This window comes from Vanellus vanellus, assembly GCF_965231255.1.
Source record: "Vanellus vanellus genome assembly, chromosome: 2".
Lineage (NCBI taxonomy): Eukaryota > Metazoa > Chordata > Aves > Charadriiformes > Charadriidae > Vanellus > Vanellus vanellus.
In genome coordinates, this window is record NC_138906.1 from 146,797,236 (window position 1) to 146,812,838 (window position 15,603).

Genomic DNA, 15,603 nt, shown 5'->3' on the forward strand with positions numbered 1-15,603 from the left:
GAAACAGCATGCCAGGCCCTGTAACAACCAGCCAGTTACAGTCTAAACTCACACAGGTCTGTCTTGTACTATGCTGTCTCACTCCCAGTGGTGTGTCAGACAGGATTAGCTGAACTCTGGCTGGCAAGCACAAAGAGAAGTAAAAAAAAAAAAAAAAAAAAAAAAAAGATGGGTTGGTGTTGATGTCAGAAAAGGTTTGCCCTTCTGCCTACTCCTATTTCGGGTACCAGCTTTGCCCTCCCTTCCCTCTCCAGAGGAAAGCAAGCTGTGTTAGTTGGCATTACCTGCTGAAAGGAAGTACTTACTTTGTATCCAGTGTGAAACCAGAATATGATTATAAAGCAAGCAACAATCATAACCTGCAGCCTCTCAAAACACATAGACATTAAGAGCTCAGCTTTCATCATTGCTGTTGAATACATTTAGCAAGAGACATCTTTGAGCTCTGCTGTATGGTCAAAAAAAAAAATCTATGTTCAGTCACAAAACCTCTCATTTCTTTAAATCAATGTGTGCTGGTGGTAATTGAAGGAACACAGACTACAACAGTAACTGCTGTTGGCTGTAACAGTTTAGAAGAAACAGAATTTAAAAGTAAATTAATTTACAGCAACTGGGAAGAATATAGGGGCTAGCACTGGAAGGGAAGTCGGGTCTATTAGCCTGCACACCTGGCAGTAGCAAGTTTCTTTGCCGCTGAAGCTGTCAGTATGACTAAAGACCCCTGGCTATTTAAACCTGCAGACATGCCTGAGAAAATGTTAGTCAGTACTTAATGGCATACAATGTTTATGCTGTACATTGGGAAGATAAATGGGTATCATTTGCTATTGTTAAGCTTTGGTTTACATTTATAGGAACAGGGGTATTTTGATTACTAGATGGTTTCCCCTGCACCACTAATGTCAAATTCCTTCTTTGCTTAAAGGAAGCACTGCCCGTATGGAAAGGTTAAAGGAAATCCCACGTTGCTGTGTAATAGTGTTCTGGATCAAATACGTTACTTGCTTTCATTAGTCCAAATGTTGCTCACGGGTACCTATTAAGTGTTAAGTAGTTAATGATCCATTTAAAATAATGAGAATTACTCCAAACAGGATCTGAACTGAAGACCTTCAAATACAACACAGATGGCTTAATTTGTCGTGCTGCTTCATACAAAGCCTTCCTGCCTTTCACACAATCAGCTTGGACTCCTCTCCTAGTACCCAATCACGAGCTACAGTCCTAGTACCACCTTCAACCTCAGCAACCAGCAAAGCAACGCACAAAGCATGTTCCAAGTGATGGGTGTCATAGCAGAAGATAAAGCATCAGGTCTTGGACTACACAGAATGTAGCACAGATCAAAACTATGCTTAGCTGACTACTTCCAGATATTAAAAAGGAGATGATATATGTTTAGAAGCAGCACGCAAAGCTTTTCATTACTGTAAAATCCTAAAATAAGTATTTCTTACTTTGTCTGCATTTACCCTCTTTCTCTTGTACATACAAAAGATGTGACCATACCTGCAGTTTAGAGTCATTTTCCAATCATCAGAGTAATGTACCACGTATAACAAGAGTGGGCACTTGCACAGTTAATAAGTCTTGAAGTAACAGTTTGCTGCTGTAAGGAAGGCAATACAGCCATGGCAGCAGAAAAGATAAGGAGGTTGGCTAGCATGTTTCCACAATTCCTCTCCAAATTCTTTCATCTCAAGGTCAGTTCACTTTGTGAAGCCAGAGGTAATGCAGATCCTTCCAGAAATCCAGCCCGTAACAACTATCCTCCTGCATATTCCCATCCGAAGCTGGGACAACCTAGCTGTAACTGCTTAGGGATATACTTTGTTATCAAATATGGAATTTGGCCAAAACTGAGATGCAAGTAATTCCTGGGGGAAAGAAAACTAGACTTAATCATCTTGAGCAATTTATAAAGGCTTTCCACCACTCTTCCCAGCATCTGAGCATTTAAGCATTTCAACATTAATGAAGAAAACTAAGCGCCGCTGACATATGTATTTTATTTATTGAGTTACATTAGAGCATGCCATGCACTGAAGTGCACTACACTTTACAGTTCAGTGAACAAATAAGGTTCGGTCATCAAGTCTCCTTAGGCTGAAGGGGATCTGCAAGATAAAAAAAATATTGTTATGCTGGACAAACTTTATGCTTTAAGTAAACATATTAGTATGTATGAATGCAAAGCAATAGAGAGAAATGTTATGTGGTGGTTTAGTCTAGAGGAATTCCCCCTGTTATTTCCTGATGGTTTAAGATTCACACACCCTTCATGTGGCAAACAGAAGTGAAACATGGAACAAATCAAGAGCTGGAACAATACTGCGCAGCACGTCAGATTCACTATACATGCTGCACTGATAACTGAATCAATCTTGCTAAGGGCCTGAAAGAGAAAGGAATGCAGCTTTCAGATAGGAGCCAGAGAGGAAACAAGTGGTGTAGGCAACCTCCCAAGGAAGGAAGAAAACCAAATTCAAATTGCTTCTCCACATTATATTGAACACAATCCAAGACCAGCTGTGCTCCATGACAAGAGTCATGCAAGTGGTTAGCACCAAACGCTTCCCTTGCCCCTTTATTCTATTACTGAGTGCACTGTAGAGGTAGGATACTCCTCAAACTTATATTTGCGCTTGGTTTCCATTATCAGTATCACCACACAAAGTCCACACCAAGTAGGCAAAACAGTGTAAATTCACACTTGTACCAAGTACCAAGTTGCCTACATGCCCCGCAGGAACAAACTGGAAGCAGAGTTCCAAGCTAATGCCTTAACTCATGAATCCTCCCCACCTACCCCACCCTTTCCTCAGTTTTGGGGCTAAGTACCAATTCCAGAGTGAGTATTCAATGAAGTTAAACCACTGTATTTACTGCCACATACAGAATATATTCCAATAAAATGGGAAATGTGGATCATGCATGACCTCTGTACCCTTTAGGTAACTACCAAACCCAGCATCAAATTCAACCTCCATCCAACTTAGCTAAGAAAGATTTAAGCTACTAAGGCAATGAAAATGTCTTCCAGCTGTTCTGTTTACTTGTTCTTTTCACAGTCATTTCAGAACATTTGAAACACTGCGTTGTTTTCCCCTTCTTCTGCTTATGTATTCACGTGCAGGCACACAACAAAAAAACTAACCTCTTTCTACTATGAAAGTGTGAAAAATGTAAGTTCTTATATAAATAGGCTAAGGAATAAGAAGCATTAGCAATTCAAACAAAATCATGCATAAAGATTTGCCTTTCACATTTTTCTTTTGAGCTGGTGTAATTAAGGAATGGAAAACGTTTAGGAAACATTTAATTTTAACAGGTGCACACAATGTGCAATTTTCTTTTTATTTTTAAGCTGCAAATGGGAACATAAGCTAGCTGAGAGAGGAGCTCTATTTGCACTGAAAAAAAATCCTGTTCATGATTCCAATTAAATATTCAACATGCATCCTTGTTGACAGTGTTTGTTTCAAATGATTTTACCACCAGATGGCCTTTCAGAATACTCTGATGAAGGCCACCTGACTAAAGAATGCAATTCTAGTGTCTAAGAAAGTTTAAAAGTGCCTATATATTAGCAATAGGACTGAACTAGAGGCAGAATTACCAGGATTAAAAACAGCCAAATTTATCATTTTGTTATTTATCTTTGTTGCAGTCATAGCTAAAAAAAAAAGTTTCCCCCTCTCACAAAAAAAGAACACCAAAGGGAATGTCACCTTTTTTTTCTTTTTAAATTTGCTAGAAGAGCTAGAGCTCTGCTTTTTTTTATGTAATTGTGTTATGCAGAAACCAGATAGTTGTAGATTGCGACACAACAGAATTTAGTATTAATAGTGTTAAGTACAAACCTTTTATTCAGTCTTGCTGCTTTAAGCAAACAGGCTGAGAAAATCCAGCTGGCCAGGATAATTAAAGCCACAGATTATCACGTAATGATCACAATATGAAAACATTCCAAAAGAATGAAAAAGCTATCATTCTAGATTAGTTTGAAGTCATTTTAAGAGAAGCAGAGAACTCAATGTAAGAAATTTGGATCAACACAGGCGAAGGTATTCTTTATTGAGCTGTCACATCATGAGTTTGTGCAGTTTAGTGACTGTGCTTATTAATAACTATGACAAGGTTGAAATAAAGAGTTTTTTTCCCTGGTGTTATGACAACAAGTAAGGAAGAACAAAATTTGGTAGTCTTCAAATAAAAGGCATCATTAAGTGCTAGGAAAATAGTATTGTGAACAAAATTATATTCAAGTTTAATTCAGTATGGCAAAAATCTGAATATTAGTACACAGAGCTGTATGCCATTGCGATTTTTTTTATATAGGCATGTATTTATTTAAATATATTTCCCCTTGTGACTAGTTAGCTTCCCCCCCTCACCAACTTCAAAAGACAAAAAGACGTGCAGAAGCTGTCTCTGTTTCTTACACTAAGATGGATGCTATGAGAGAAAAACAGCCTCTCCCTTTTCTCATTCACTGTACCGCCAAAGGTACATTAAGCAGCAGAGATAGCCCGAAGCTAAGCAGTTCAAGACGTAACAGCATCAACATAACAGTAATATGAGGCAAATCTTATAGCTTAGTACAAAAGCTTTGTCTCCTTTCCATGGCTGCGTGAGGAGGGAAAGGCCTGGCATCACCCTGTGCACGTCTCCTATATCACACCAGTTAAACACGTTACCCGAAAGGTATTCAGGAATTTTCTAGTCTGCCCTTACTCCCTGCTCCCCAGTTCCTGTATTTCTTCATGTTTTTATTACCTGGAGGTCTTTTGAGTGCAATTTGTACCCTTTTTCTTTGGGAACACCTTTCTATTTGATCAAAAAGGAAGAAGCTCCAAATAGAAGCACAATGTTTCACTGAAACAATCTAGCTTACTCTTGTTCTACTGCAGAGTAGCTTATTACCTGTAAATGCAGGTTACCATCATTTGGGTGGTGCAGACTCAAATACACCAGCTGCTCTCATGGCTTCAAAGTCCTTCATGGGATCATAGTTTTTATAGAACTCTGCATAAGCTCGTTTTCTGGGTTCAGCAATTCCAAACTGGAAAGTAACACACAGAAAAATAAAGCTTGCAAAGCAAAGATTTTTTTTTTTCTATCAGTGCTGATTTGTATCAGTGGATAATAGTCTAAAAAGCCTTTAGCTCAAATTAGTAAAATATTACTTTGCTCCTGTTCAAATCCACAGTTCAGGCTACCTGACCATTGGTCGGGAAAACAAATGTCTGAAGCGAGAGCTTAAAAGTCCGTTACAAGATAGGACATTACACAGATCCAGAAACACTCTTCCTATATTAACACCCCAGCGTCCTCCCCACTAAGTTTTATACATAAAACATGCCATTATGGCAAGTTCTGTGCCTGTGGGCAGCTGCAAAACTATAACTCCACATAAAATGGCATCCTAAAATAATGTATTACATTTGAGCTACACTGTAGATCAACTACAGAAGTCTGGCAAAATCTTACAAGACTGCCAAGCCACTCTTACATAAAAAGACACCATCCTGACTCCGTGGATACTCATTCACCTGAAGCACAGTGATATGCTCAAAGGGCCCCCAAAAACGTGAAGGAAAGTCCAAGGTGGATTTGTTCAACAGTATCTAACATGTAACAAATTAAATTGCTACTGACATCCGTGTTACTTGTTCTAAATATGGTCTGCTGCCTTACTAGTGTATTAATGTGGGGGTGCCAAATAAGGTATAAAGCCAAATAAGGTATAAAATTATATTGCAAGTCTGACCACAAACAAGCCTACCTACCTCTTAACAGGTGTGTTAAGTAGATGTTGAGCTTTAACTGTGCAAGTTTATCGTTTCTGATAGACATTTGTTGAAATTTAAGTGGACTGTGATGATTTTGTGATGAACAACCTGAAATTAACTTAATTTCTGGTCACTTTTATCAATAGGTTCCTGAATACTCAAATGCTGCAAATAGTATATGAATTAATTCAATGGGCAAACCAAGATCCACTTCTTCCACAGGAATTCAAACTGTGTTGCTTGCTTTGTGTATGAGATCCGAGAATTACTTAGTAAAGGCACTCAAGAACCACCACCACTCTTATCTTTGTCAGAAGTCTCTTAAGGACCATGAAAACCAAACTCCCATCTCTAAGTGGGGTTTTCCGGCAGCGTAATACCCATGATACTTAAAAAAAGACCACACTGGCCTTCCCCATGCTGATATCTTCAGTGTGAAGGATGGGATTTCAAATTGCTTATGAGCAAGTTTTCTGAAATCAATCTAGAGATAAAATAAGACTTTGACAACTCTAGAGTCTCAGATACTGTGACAGAAAGAGACACAGGCTATCTAGAGTTAATGTGCATCAATCGTGCGAACAATCAAGAGTAGTCTAGGACTAGGAGACTCAAGGTTCAGTTGTCACGAATCGCGTGATCTTGATCACATAGCTTCAGGCATCAGGTTATTCATATCATTTCTTCAAATGAAGATTAGGAAGATTTATTTATGTTCTGGAAACATGCTTACAAAAATACATTACTAAAGCTTTCTGATGAACAGCTCAACCAAATCTCAACAAAAAAATATTATGAATTCTTAAAACACTCTAATGAGTCCAGTTTATAATTGAATGACTACAAATCTCACCTTGTATAAAGCCGCACATCCCACAGATACGAAAAACGCCCCAAATAGGTGAAGCTTCATCCGCCGGGCCAAAAGGCGCCGCATTTGTGGCTTAGGCAACAGTGCAGACGACATGGTACTTATATTCCCTAAAAGAAAACAGAGAAAAGAGAGAAGAGAGTTGTGGCACAAGAAGCTCTACTTAAATATTTTTTTGTAACCTACTTTAGAAAGATTCTGCTTTTTCTGTTGTGTAATAACCATCTTCACAACATAACCAACAGTGCTCCTTCTCTATTTGACTTTGCAGTGAGAATATTGAAGGGACCACATTCAAGGACAACCTATATGGGTCTACCATTTCAGGCCAGCTGCCCTGGTGTTTACATCAGAAGACATTCAGAACATTGATCACGGTTCATTCATTTCTAAGGAAAAGCACATACCTCTTGAACTAGTTAGTGGTTTGGCTTTCTTTTAAATAATTGCAGACCCTATTGCACTAGAGAATTTTATTTTTTTTTCTATTCGGTAAGATTTTACTAAAAACCTGAAGCAAGCAGCTCTCTTTAAACCCAAGTTAAAGGCTCACTCAGGGGGAAGCGGCTCCCCGGCCGCGCTGCCCGCAGGGCGCTGCCCTCCGTGCGGCCTCCTGCGCCCGCAGGGCCCCAGGGCCCGGCAGCGACAACCAGGAGGTGGCCCAGCTGTCCACAACGGCCTCGGCGCTGCCACGGCCGCACACGCCCGCTCTCCTCTCACGTTTACAAGGAACCACCACAAACGGCCCCATCTGGCCCCGCCGCCCTTACCGCAGCGCTGTGGCCAGGCTGAGACGAGCCCCGCACCGGTCCCCCCCCACAGAGGGCGCCCCGGCCCCTCCCTGCCCTCCAACAGAGCGTCCGCCGCCGCAGGGCCCGTCCCCGCCACCCTCAGGGGCGCGCAGAGGTCACGGGCTGCCGCGACGGGCCACGGCCGAGGGGAGAGCGGCGGCTGACGGCCGTTAGGACGAGGGGGAGAGCGGGGACCCGGCGGCGGGAGGGGCCGAGGAGGGTTGGGGGGATGGGCAACGACCGCGGCCTCACCTCAGCGCGGACCCACCAACGTCCTTCCGCCCCGCCGGCCGCGCACCTTCTGCGGCCCCGCTACCCCGCATGCGCGGGAGGCGGCGGCCTGGCTACGGCGCGCGGCTCGGCTCAAACCCGGCAGTGCGCCCGCTCCTGGGGTGGGGGAAGGGGCTGTGTGGTGTTGAGAGGGAGCGGGGAAACGGGCCGCATCGGCCTCAGCGTGTCGGGCCTCGCCGTTGCCCAGTAAGAGTCAAGGGAGAAGGGCGCGCCGCCCACCCGAAGGGCGCCTGGGGCCACACTGCAGTGCCAAGTGACTCAATGAGGGCCCTGCCCTCGCTTCAGGCCTCCCGGGCACCAAAGACCCTCAGCAGGGGCAGCGAACAACATGCGGGCCGGCCTGCCCGCTGCCGAGGCCCTGCTCAGTTCCCACTGTGCGCTCCAGCTACACCTGGGTGCAGCGCCCAGCAGAGGTGGGCACATGGAGTGGCCTCATCAAGGCCTATGGGGCTGAGCTGGGCCAAGCCGAGCTGAGCTGCAGCCCCCATGCCAGCCAAGAGCCCTCACAATGCGACATGGTCACTGGCCCACCACTGCCCCAACAAACAGGTGCCCTCCGTGCTTCCTGCACGCATCAGTTGCTTTTCCAGATCTCCAGAGTGGCCATCAAAACCGAACTGACATAATACCAGAATACATGAAATAGTAATCTCTATAGAGTGTGTTAACAATGATTGTCCAAGCCTAGAAACAAATTAAGCAGTTTGTAATCCTTTCTAGATATCCCTTAGCCAGTTTTTGTACCGTGGAAATGAGGCACCTGTGTGCTTTGCCCAGGGTTTCTACCTGCATATGGCATTGTCGTCGTTCTCATTTCTGGGGAGTCTCTGTGGGATTTACACTGAATGCTATAAATTCCTGCCTTGAAAAAACTGAAGCCACTCCTGTGCAGCCAGGTATTCATTCAAGCCTTGCAATCCCTTGCCAAAGCCAGCACAGACGCTGACATCAAATGACAAGAGGAGGTGGGCCCTTAAATCTGAAGAGAAGTTGCTTTTCTTTTGATGGGATTAAAGAAGAGGAAAGTGAGAGAAGAAAATTGCAGAGAGAAATTATACAGCCGTCGCTACAAGCTGGGAGAACGGTCCCTGCAACAACAGTCTGAATAGATGGAATTTGGACAATGTTCCTCAAACTGAAGACAAGTTTGTTACAATAGTTGAGACCGAAATGAAGAATGTCTGTCCAAGAGTTTTTCCCATGTGGATTAACACAAAAAGCCAAATGTTAATGATATCATGCAGAAAGAATGACGAGATATATCTATAAGCTGACTGGGGGGGTCGAAGGAAATACCCGGATCCACAAGGGTACTGCTGTTCCTGAGGCAAGCTCATGCTTGCTCATTTGGTGAGACCAGAAAAGAAATGGCAGGGAGAGTTGTCTAGGGAATCTTAAAAGCTCCACTCAACTTGCCCTAATATTCCCCAATGACAAAAGGAGATGATACAAAATTAATTGGAATAAAAGCATAGTAGGTTTCATGGCTACTATCATTATAAATTATATATGAGGAATTTTCCTATAAATGTCAGTCTTGGTGAGACAGAAGATTTTGGTGGATGGACCTAGGCCTGCAAACAAAAAAATCTTGATTGCTGTTTTCAATAGCTTACTTCATGGCTGGCCAGGTCATTAAATTCTTTTCTATGTGATCAGTTTCCCCATGTGCCTGAGATAGTGCTGGCTAGGCATCTTTGTGTTATAGTTAAGATGCTAAATGAAGTGCTAATTGTTATTATTCTTTGACGTCATTACTGTGGAATATACAGCCAACTCCTTATTGTTCTGTATAAAGGGCAGTTTGGGACTGTGCAAATAAGGAATAAAAAAGGGATAGAGGATATACTGGAGGAAGAGCCGCAGAAGGAGGGCAGAGAACATCAGCTCCATCAGGTCAGTGCACAGAGCTGCTTCCTATCGCTCCAGTTTCTGAATGGATTATAAGGCTGAATGCGTTTTTGGACCTGAGTGGACCCCATGCATCCAAATGCATCAAAGCAAATAAACCTTCTGAAAACACTGAGGCATACAGTACAGAGACAACAGCAGTTATTTCCTTCCCAGTCCACCCAGTCTCTGGGGTTTCTCGCACCTGCTCCGGTTGTCTTTTGGACATGAATATTAGGACTGTTTGCTCAAAAGGTGGCACAGTTACCAAATTAGAATCTGCAGCCCTCTTTTCCTCTCAAAAACACTGTAGTGCTGGCAACAGTTGATGCTTCTTCATGGTGTCCTTGAAAGGGATCACCTTTTGAGGAGTGAAGGAAGGCATTGATGCTAAATCATTTCTTGCTTGTGCTCCACTGAAATTTAAAATAAAATTTACCTCTGACTTTAGTGAGGGAAAATTTAGGCAGTGAATTGTTGTCTTTTCCACAAAGAGTGCCAGCTGCAATACTTAGCACTGTACTTTCTGTGGTGTGAACTGGAGCCGACTAGGGACAGGGCTGTGACAATCAAGTGATTTTGCATATGCCACAAAGAGTCTTTAGATAATCATAATCTGGATCAAATTAGAACCAAAAATCTACTGGAAAAAGATCACATGGGACATCAGCAATCCCCTGAGCCAGCTGCATTCCTAAATAGTTTAGTTGATTATAAAATCTACCTATCACAAAAGAAAAAAAAAATGCTATGTGCCACATACGAAAATGCATACATTTGTGCTCCTCCTCCCCTTTGTATGCCAGAAATTAACTAAGCAAATACTGTCTTACCACAGCTGTGTCAACATCAATCTATGGTGCTGTGGAACAAACAAAGATATTGTGGCACAAGAAGTTATTTAACAGAATTGGAATGGCAGCTGTACAAAAAATGTGGGCGAATCAATGATTCCTAAATGGAAAAAGTCAAAATTAGTAGGGGGAAGAAAAATATTTTTGTACTTCCAAAAAGGCATTGTAAACAAAGGAGAAAAAAAAAAGCAAAAGTTCAAATCAGAATAAATGGAGCGGACAGGGATTTCATAAGCCTTTGTTGATTTTATGCATGCTTCTGAAATAGAAAAATCTCAAAAAAAGCAATTTCTTAAGTTTTGTTCAACTTGTAAAGAGATGGATTTTTGGTATTTTTAAGCACATCAAGTAGTGATATAATTACATGAATGATCCTGTGTCATGAGCTATATTGATAAAAAAAGAGACTCGGCTATTTCCCAAGTTCCCAACTTGCAGTCAAGACACGGCTAATGTACGCATTCAGGCCCAAGAACTAGAGAACACACCAAGTTCCACAGCTGAGACATTAGCATTCATGTGGCACTTTTTCCTCCCACTTTCTTTTCTGGATTATGGTTCCATATTAATTGTTCTCACTCTGAAGTCCTCCAGGTTTGGAGGGCCTATCATCTGAAACAAATACAGTGCTTATTTTAGCAACAGGAAAACTTTGTTTAGGTAAACTGGATTTTTGATCAAGTAATACTCTATATATGTGTCATTCTTTCCTAAAAGTTTAACTTAGACTAGTATAACTTCATCATTCATTGCCAGAAACGTTCTACATTATCATGTCTTAGAAAAAAAACAGAAACACTCCCACAGAAACACCTCCTTCCATTCCCTGTTCCTTGCTCAATGCCCTTTAAATGATGCTGGTATTCTTCTGTCTTTTGTGTTTTTAAATGTTACGTAGCCGGTCTGCAATGGAAATAAAGTCATCAAAGACAATGTTTTTATGCTGTTCCTTTACTCCTCTGTATTTGCATAGAGGTGCTTTACTTTGAGAAAGTTTTTTCATTCCCCATCCTTGTTTTTCCGGGAACCAGTGGAGTTGGTTTTTACAGACAAATACTCCAATCTACTGTTTAATCAGTCAACACATAAAATTGTTACATGTAATTCAGTCTCTACAGTCCCCTTTTAACAACTGACAGCCCATCAGACGTAGGCCACAAGCTTTCCTAGCCGGGGTTCAGCTACAGGAAGTGTCCAGGTAAGAACAGCATGGGAGCAGAGTTCTTCCCTTTGAAAATGAAAGCAAGGACCACAACACTAGGACAAAACACCAAGCTTTTCACACTCCTTTTCAAAGCACGGTTTTGTTGATGTGCTGTGACATGGTTTAGTTTCACACAAGGTGAAATTCTATAGCTCCAAACATCATCTACCGTATGGAAACTATCATCTGGCAGACAATGTCTGCATGACCTGCCCAGCAATCCTGGTGCGTCTGTATACACAAGCGCCTGGTACATTTACCAGTACTCCCCTCCTTGATCATGGATGCATTACAGTAAATCTAAGCAGAAGATTCATGGGTACCCTTCTGTAGCCCAAAGCCATGGAAAAAAAGGAGTGTTCTTCATATCTTAACAGGGTTTAGACCAGACCTTTTGTTGGCTCCTATTTTTCCTAGGTGTGACCAGTGATCATCTGACCTCCAGGAAAGTGGAAAGCGGCCAACTGCTGCTGTTCATATAGCTATCGTTTTGTTCAAGGAATTAATTCTGACAAAACAACAGACCAACTTACCCCTGGGAGTAATACAGTTGCTGTGCAGTGGGAAAGCCTCCTTCAAATAGAAGATTGGACTCACTCTCCACAAGTCACTACATTTGGCCCTTTCCTTGGTTGGGTTCCACGTGGTTGCTCTGAGCAGCTCTTGGCTGAGTGTGCTCCTCTCAGAGGAGTGAGCTGTGTAGAGCAGAGAAGAGGCCTTGCTCAAGTTAGGGACTGCACCCCAAGAGAGTGACACCTAAAAATTTGCAGCTGGAGGATTTTACCGAGAGACGTCTATGCCCTTTATTTGATTTACACAGTACAGTACAGAGCACATTCTGATAAAAAAAGACTGTCCCAGGTTATATGTAAAGTGCCACTTTTGCAATTGTTTCCTGTGGCAAGTTTTTAGCCCTTTTCTTGTAGGTTTCTAAACCTCTCATTTTAGTCTGTTTTAATTCATGTTGAGGTGATGACACGGTAAATGTTATGAGGTGTTGGCAAATTTTCTTTTCTGGAGTTGAAATGACAGTCTAGAAGGGTGGGAGGTGTCTCTCAGATTTGTTGTGACTTGTATCATCATCCTGCAGTCACGTCAACCAAATTGTGTCCATTTATGAAAGGAGCATTTGTGAACACAATGAAAAACAAAAAGAAAATAACAAATAGACCAGAGATTATGTATTTCTTTACCTCTTTATGAACTGGTGAACAAACTGTGAACCTGAAGGCATGTCTGTTGTTTCCAATTACATCACCTGGTCTAATAAAAGATATCCCCTCTTCCTAAAAAGTGCCGTTGCTTTTGTTTATTTTGGTGTTGGAGGAACCTATGGACTTAGGATTGCTATGTTGTATAAAGGCTCTATAGCTTTTGTTTGATATTTGATGGTACTGAAAATAGATTTTCTTCACAACCATAACTTTGGCAACGCTTGAAGTCACAGCAGTCAGGGAGTCTCTGACTAAAAAATCCCCAGTAGAGCTAAAATTCATGTCAGATTGTGGTCCCAGGTTTGAAAGGTGAGGCACAGTCAGACGTGCGAGGCTTCCAGAAGGTAGTCAAATCATCTGTTCATGTATTTTTAACAAACTTGTTATTGGCATAGACTTTAAAAAATATGTATACTTAAGCCAGCCTGTTTTAACTTTACTGTTTTGTTTGAAATAATCTAATTAGGAAATTGTGGATCTCAGGTTTCTACTGCATTGAAATTTTTGAGCTTCATGATTAACAAAACTGGCAATAGATAACAGCATAAGCAACCTTAGTTAAATATATTTTGATTAAATGAATTCAGGATACATTTTCCTAAGACAAATTTGGCCATGTTCAATACGGCATTACATGTAAACGTCTGGAAAAACTGCAATGTTTTTCCAAGCAGGAGGCATGAGATTACTATAATCCATAGCCTCCACCACAGTATTAATTAGCATGGCTCACTAACCAGGGACGTAATATTTGTAAATGAAACTCTAGAAGGGCATCAGTAAGGAACAGGATGTTGAAGCCAAATGGAAAACATGAACCAATAAAAAGGCTGAACTAGCTAGAAGTGCAAGCTCAGCCTTTGAAGTTAGTTCAAGTACTGCATGCTTTAATTTTGGTGTAATCTTATGATGGGGGTACAAACAAGAACTCAGAAACAGATTTTGTAACATTTGGCCCAATTGTAGATGAATCAGTTTGTTGATGGTTACCAACAATTGCACAGCCAGAGAAGCTGTGGTCTTTGTTAAACTGGATTGAATAATTGGCTTCAGTGGGAGTTTCGGGTGCAGAGCAAATGAAGTGTCACGGCCCTTGACTGTCGTAAGATTCCGTAGCAGAGGCTAAGCTTTTGCATTCAGAACAACCTGAACATAGATTCAGAGAAAGTAAGTCCCTCAAGAGTTCATCTACTCACTCCCCTGCCCCAGTATGAGTCTGAAAATACATAGTCATTTCTGGCAGATGTGCATATCTTATCTGTTTTTAGAACCCCTCTGATAACAATAAGGATACCAAAAGCTCTCTGGGCAGTTTGTTTCCAATGCTTAACTGTTGTTTCAGAATACAGTCTGTGATTAGTACTACATTACCTTGGCAAGCCCAACTAAGCCTATGCATTTCTGTGTTTTGATTTTGTTTTGCTTTGTTTTTTTTTTAATACGTTGTCACATGGAGCTGTAGTGACAAAGCTGTGCTTGCCTGGTGTTTCACTCAGGAAAAAAAAGAAAAAAAAGATCACTGTTTTCATCCTTTGGACAGCTTTCTGAAGAGCTACTACTGCCAGGTGCTGAGCACCTCTGGAGACGTGAATTAAGAGAACAAGTTTCAATATATTCAGCAAATTTCAGGATCAGACAGTGAGGAGTTAAGATGATCTTTGAACTGGAAGGTCATAACTGGAAGATGAACACAATCGTACATACTGTCCTTTTTTAGATCGGGCATTCAGTTCATTAGCTTGAAAATAGTAAATCATTTATCATAGTCTTTAGTGAATGGCCCAACACGTGCTGTTAATTACTTTCTCATTTGGGAGAAAAAACAGAGGGAAAGTTAATTTTTTTCTTGCATATGCTTTCTAGAGGAAAAAGGACTCCCAAAAAGTGCATTTAGTTTCTCTTTCCAGCAGCCATGCAGACCTCTGGAAAGAGCCATATTCCTCAACAAAACAAGTGTAATGGCTCTGTCCTCTCAAAGGCAAGTGAATACAAACACAAACATTTTAATCAAATGTAAAGACCTTCATTTCAAAAAAATGCATAGAAGAAAATGGTTGGAATATTGTATTAGGAAAAAGATTATATACACCACAATTAAGCCCTATGTGATTATGACAGTAAAACAGTTTACCAAACAAAGTAATTTTCTGCATATATGTGTGTAGTGTATAGAATCATAGAATCATAGAACGGTTTAGGTTGGAAGGGACCTTGAAGATCATCGAGTTCCAACCCCCCTGACATAGGCAGGGACACCTCCCACTAGACCAGGTTGCCCAAGGCCACATCCAGCCTGGCCTTGAACACCTCCAGGGATGGGGCCTCAACAACCTCTCTGGGCAACCTCTTCCAGTGCCTTACCACCCTCAAAGTGAAAAACTTCTTCCTAATGTTTAATCTGAACCTGCCCTCTTCCAGTTTAAAGCCATTCCCCCTCATCCTATCGCTACATGCCCGAGTAAAAAGTCCTTCCCCAGCTCTCCTGTAGGCCCCCTTTAGGGACTGGAAGGCCGCAATAAGATCTCCCTGGAGCCTTCTCTTCTCCAGGCTGAACAGCCCCAACTCTTTCAGCCTCTCCTCATAGGAGAGGTGCTCCAGCCCTCGGATCATCCTCGTGGCTCTCTTCTGGACACACTCTAGCAGGTCCATGTCCTTCTTGTGTTGGGGACTCCAGAGCTGGATGCAGTACT

At 41.8% G+C, this 15,603-nt stretch overlaps 1 protein-coding gene across 1 annotated transcript; it reads right to left on the bottom strand.

Annotated features, from left to right (window-relative positions):
• Positions 1–1,993: 1,993 nt before the first annotated feature.
• On the bottom strand, positions 1,994–7,840 carry COX6C (cytochrome c oxidase subunit 6C). Its single transcript, XM_082499032.1, has 4 exons — positions 7,713–7,840; positions 6,652–6,779; positions 4,930–5,068; positions 1,994–2,120 (listed from the first exon to the last, which is right to left on the bottom strand). The coding sequence occupies exons 2-3, from the start codon at positions 6,763–6,765 to the stop codon at positions 4,949–4,951; spliced, it is 234 nt and encodes a 77-aa protein (XP_082355158.1). The 5' UTR covers positions 6,766–6,779; positions 7,713–7,840; the 3' UTR covers positions 1,994–2,120; positions 4,930–4,948.
• Between the last annotated feature and the right edge of the window lie 7,763 nt (positions 7,841–15,603).

What these genes read in the sequence shown, in the direction of transcription:
- COX6C (XM_082499032.1), bottom strand. Translation starts at nt 6,765, where the DNA reads ATGTCGTCTGCACTGTTGCCTAAGCCACAAATGCGGCGCCTTTTGGCC. An exon ending in GATGTGCGGCTTTATACAAG is followed by an intron (nt 5,069 to 6,651) that starts GTGAGATTTGTA and finishes GTTACTTTCCAG; the next exon opens with TTTGGAATTGCTGAACCCAG.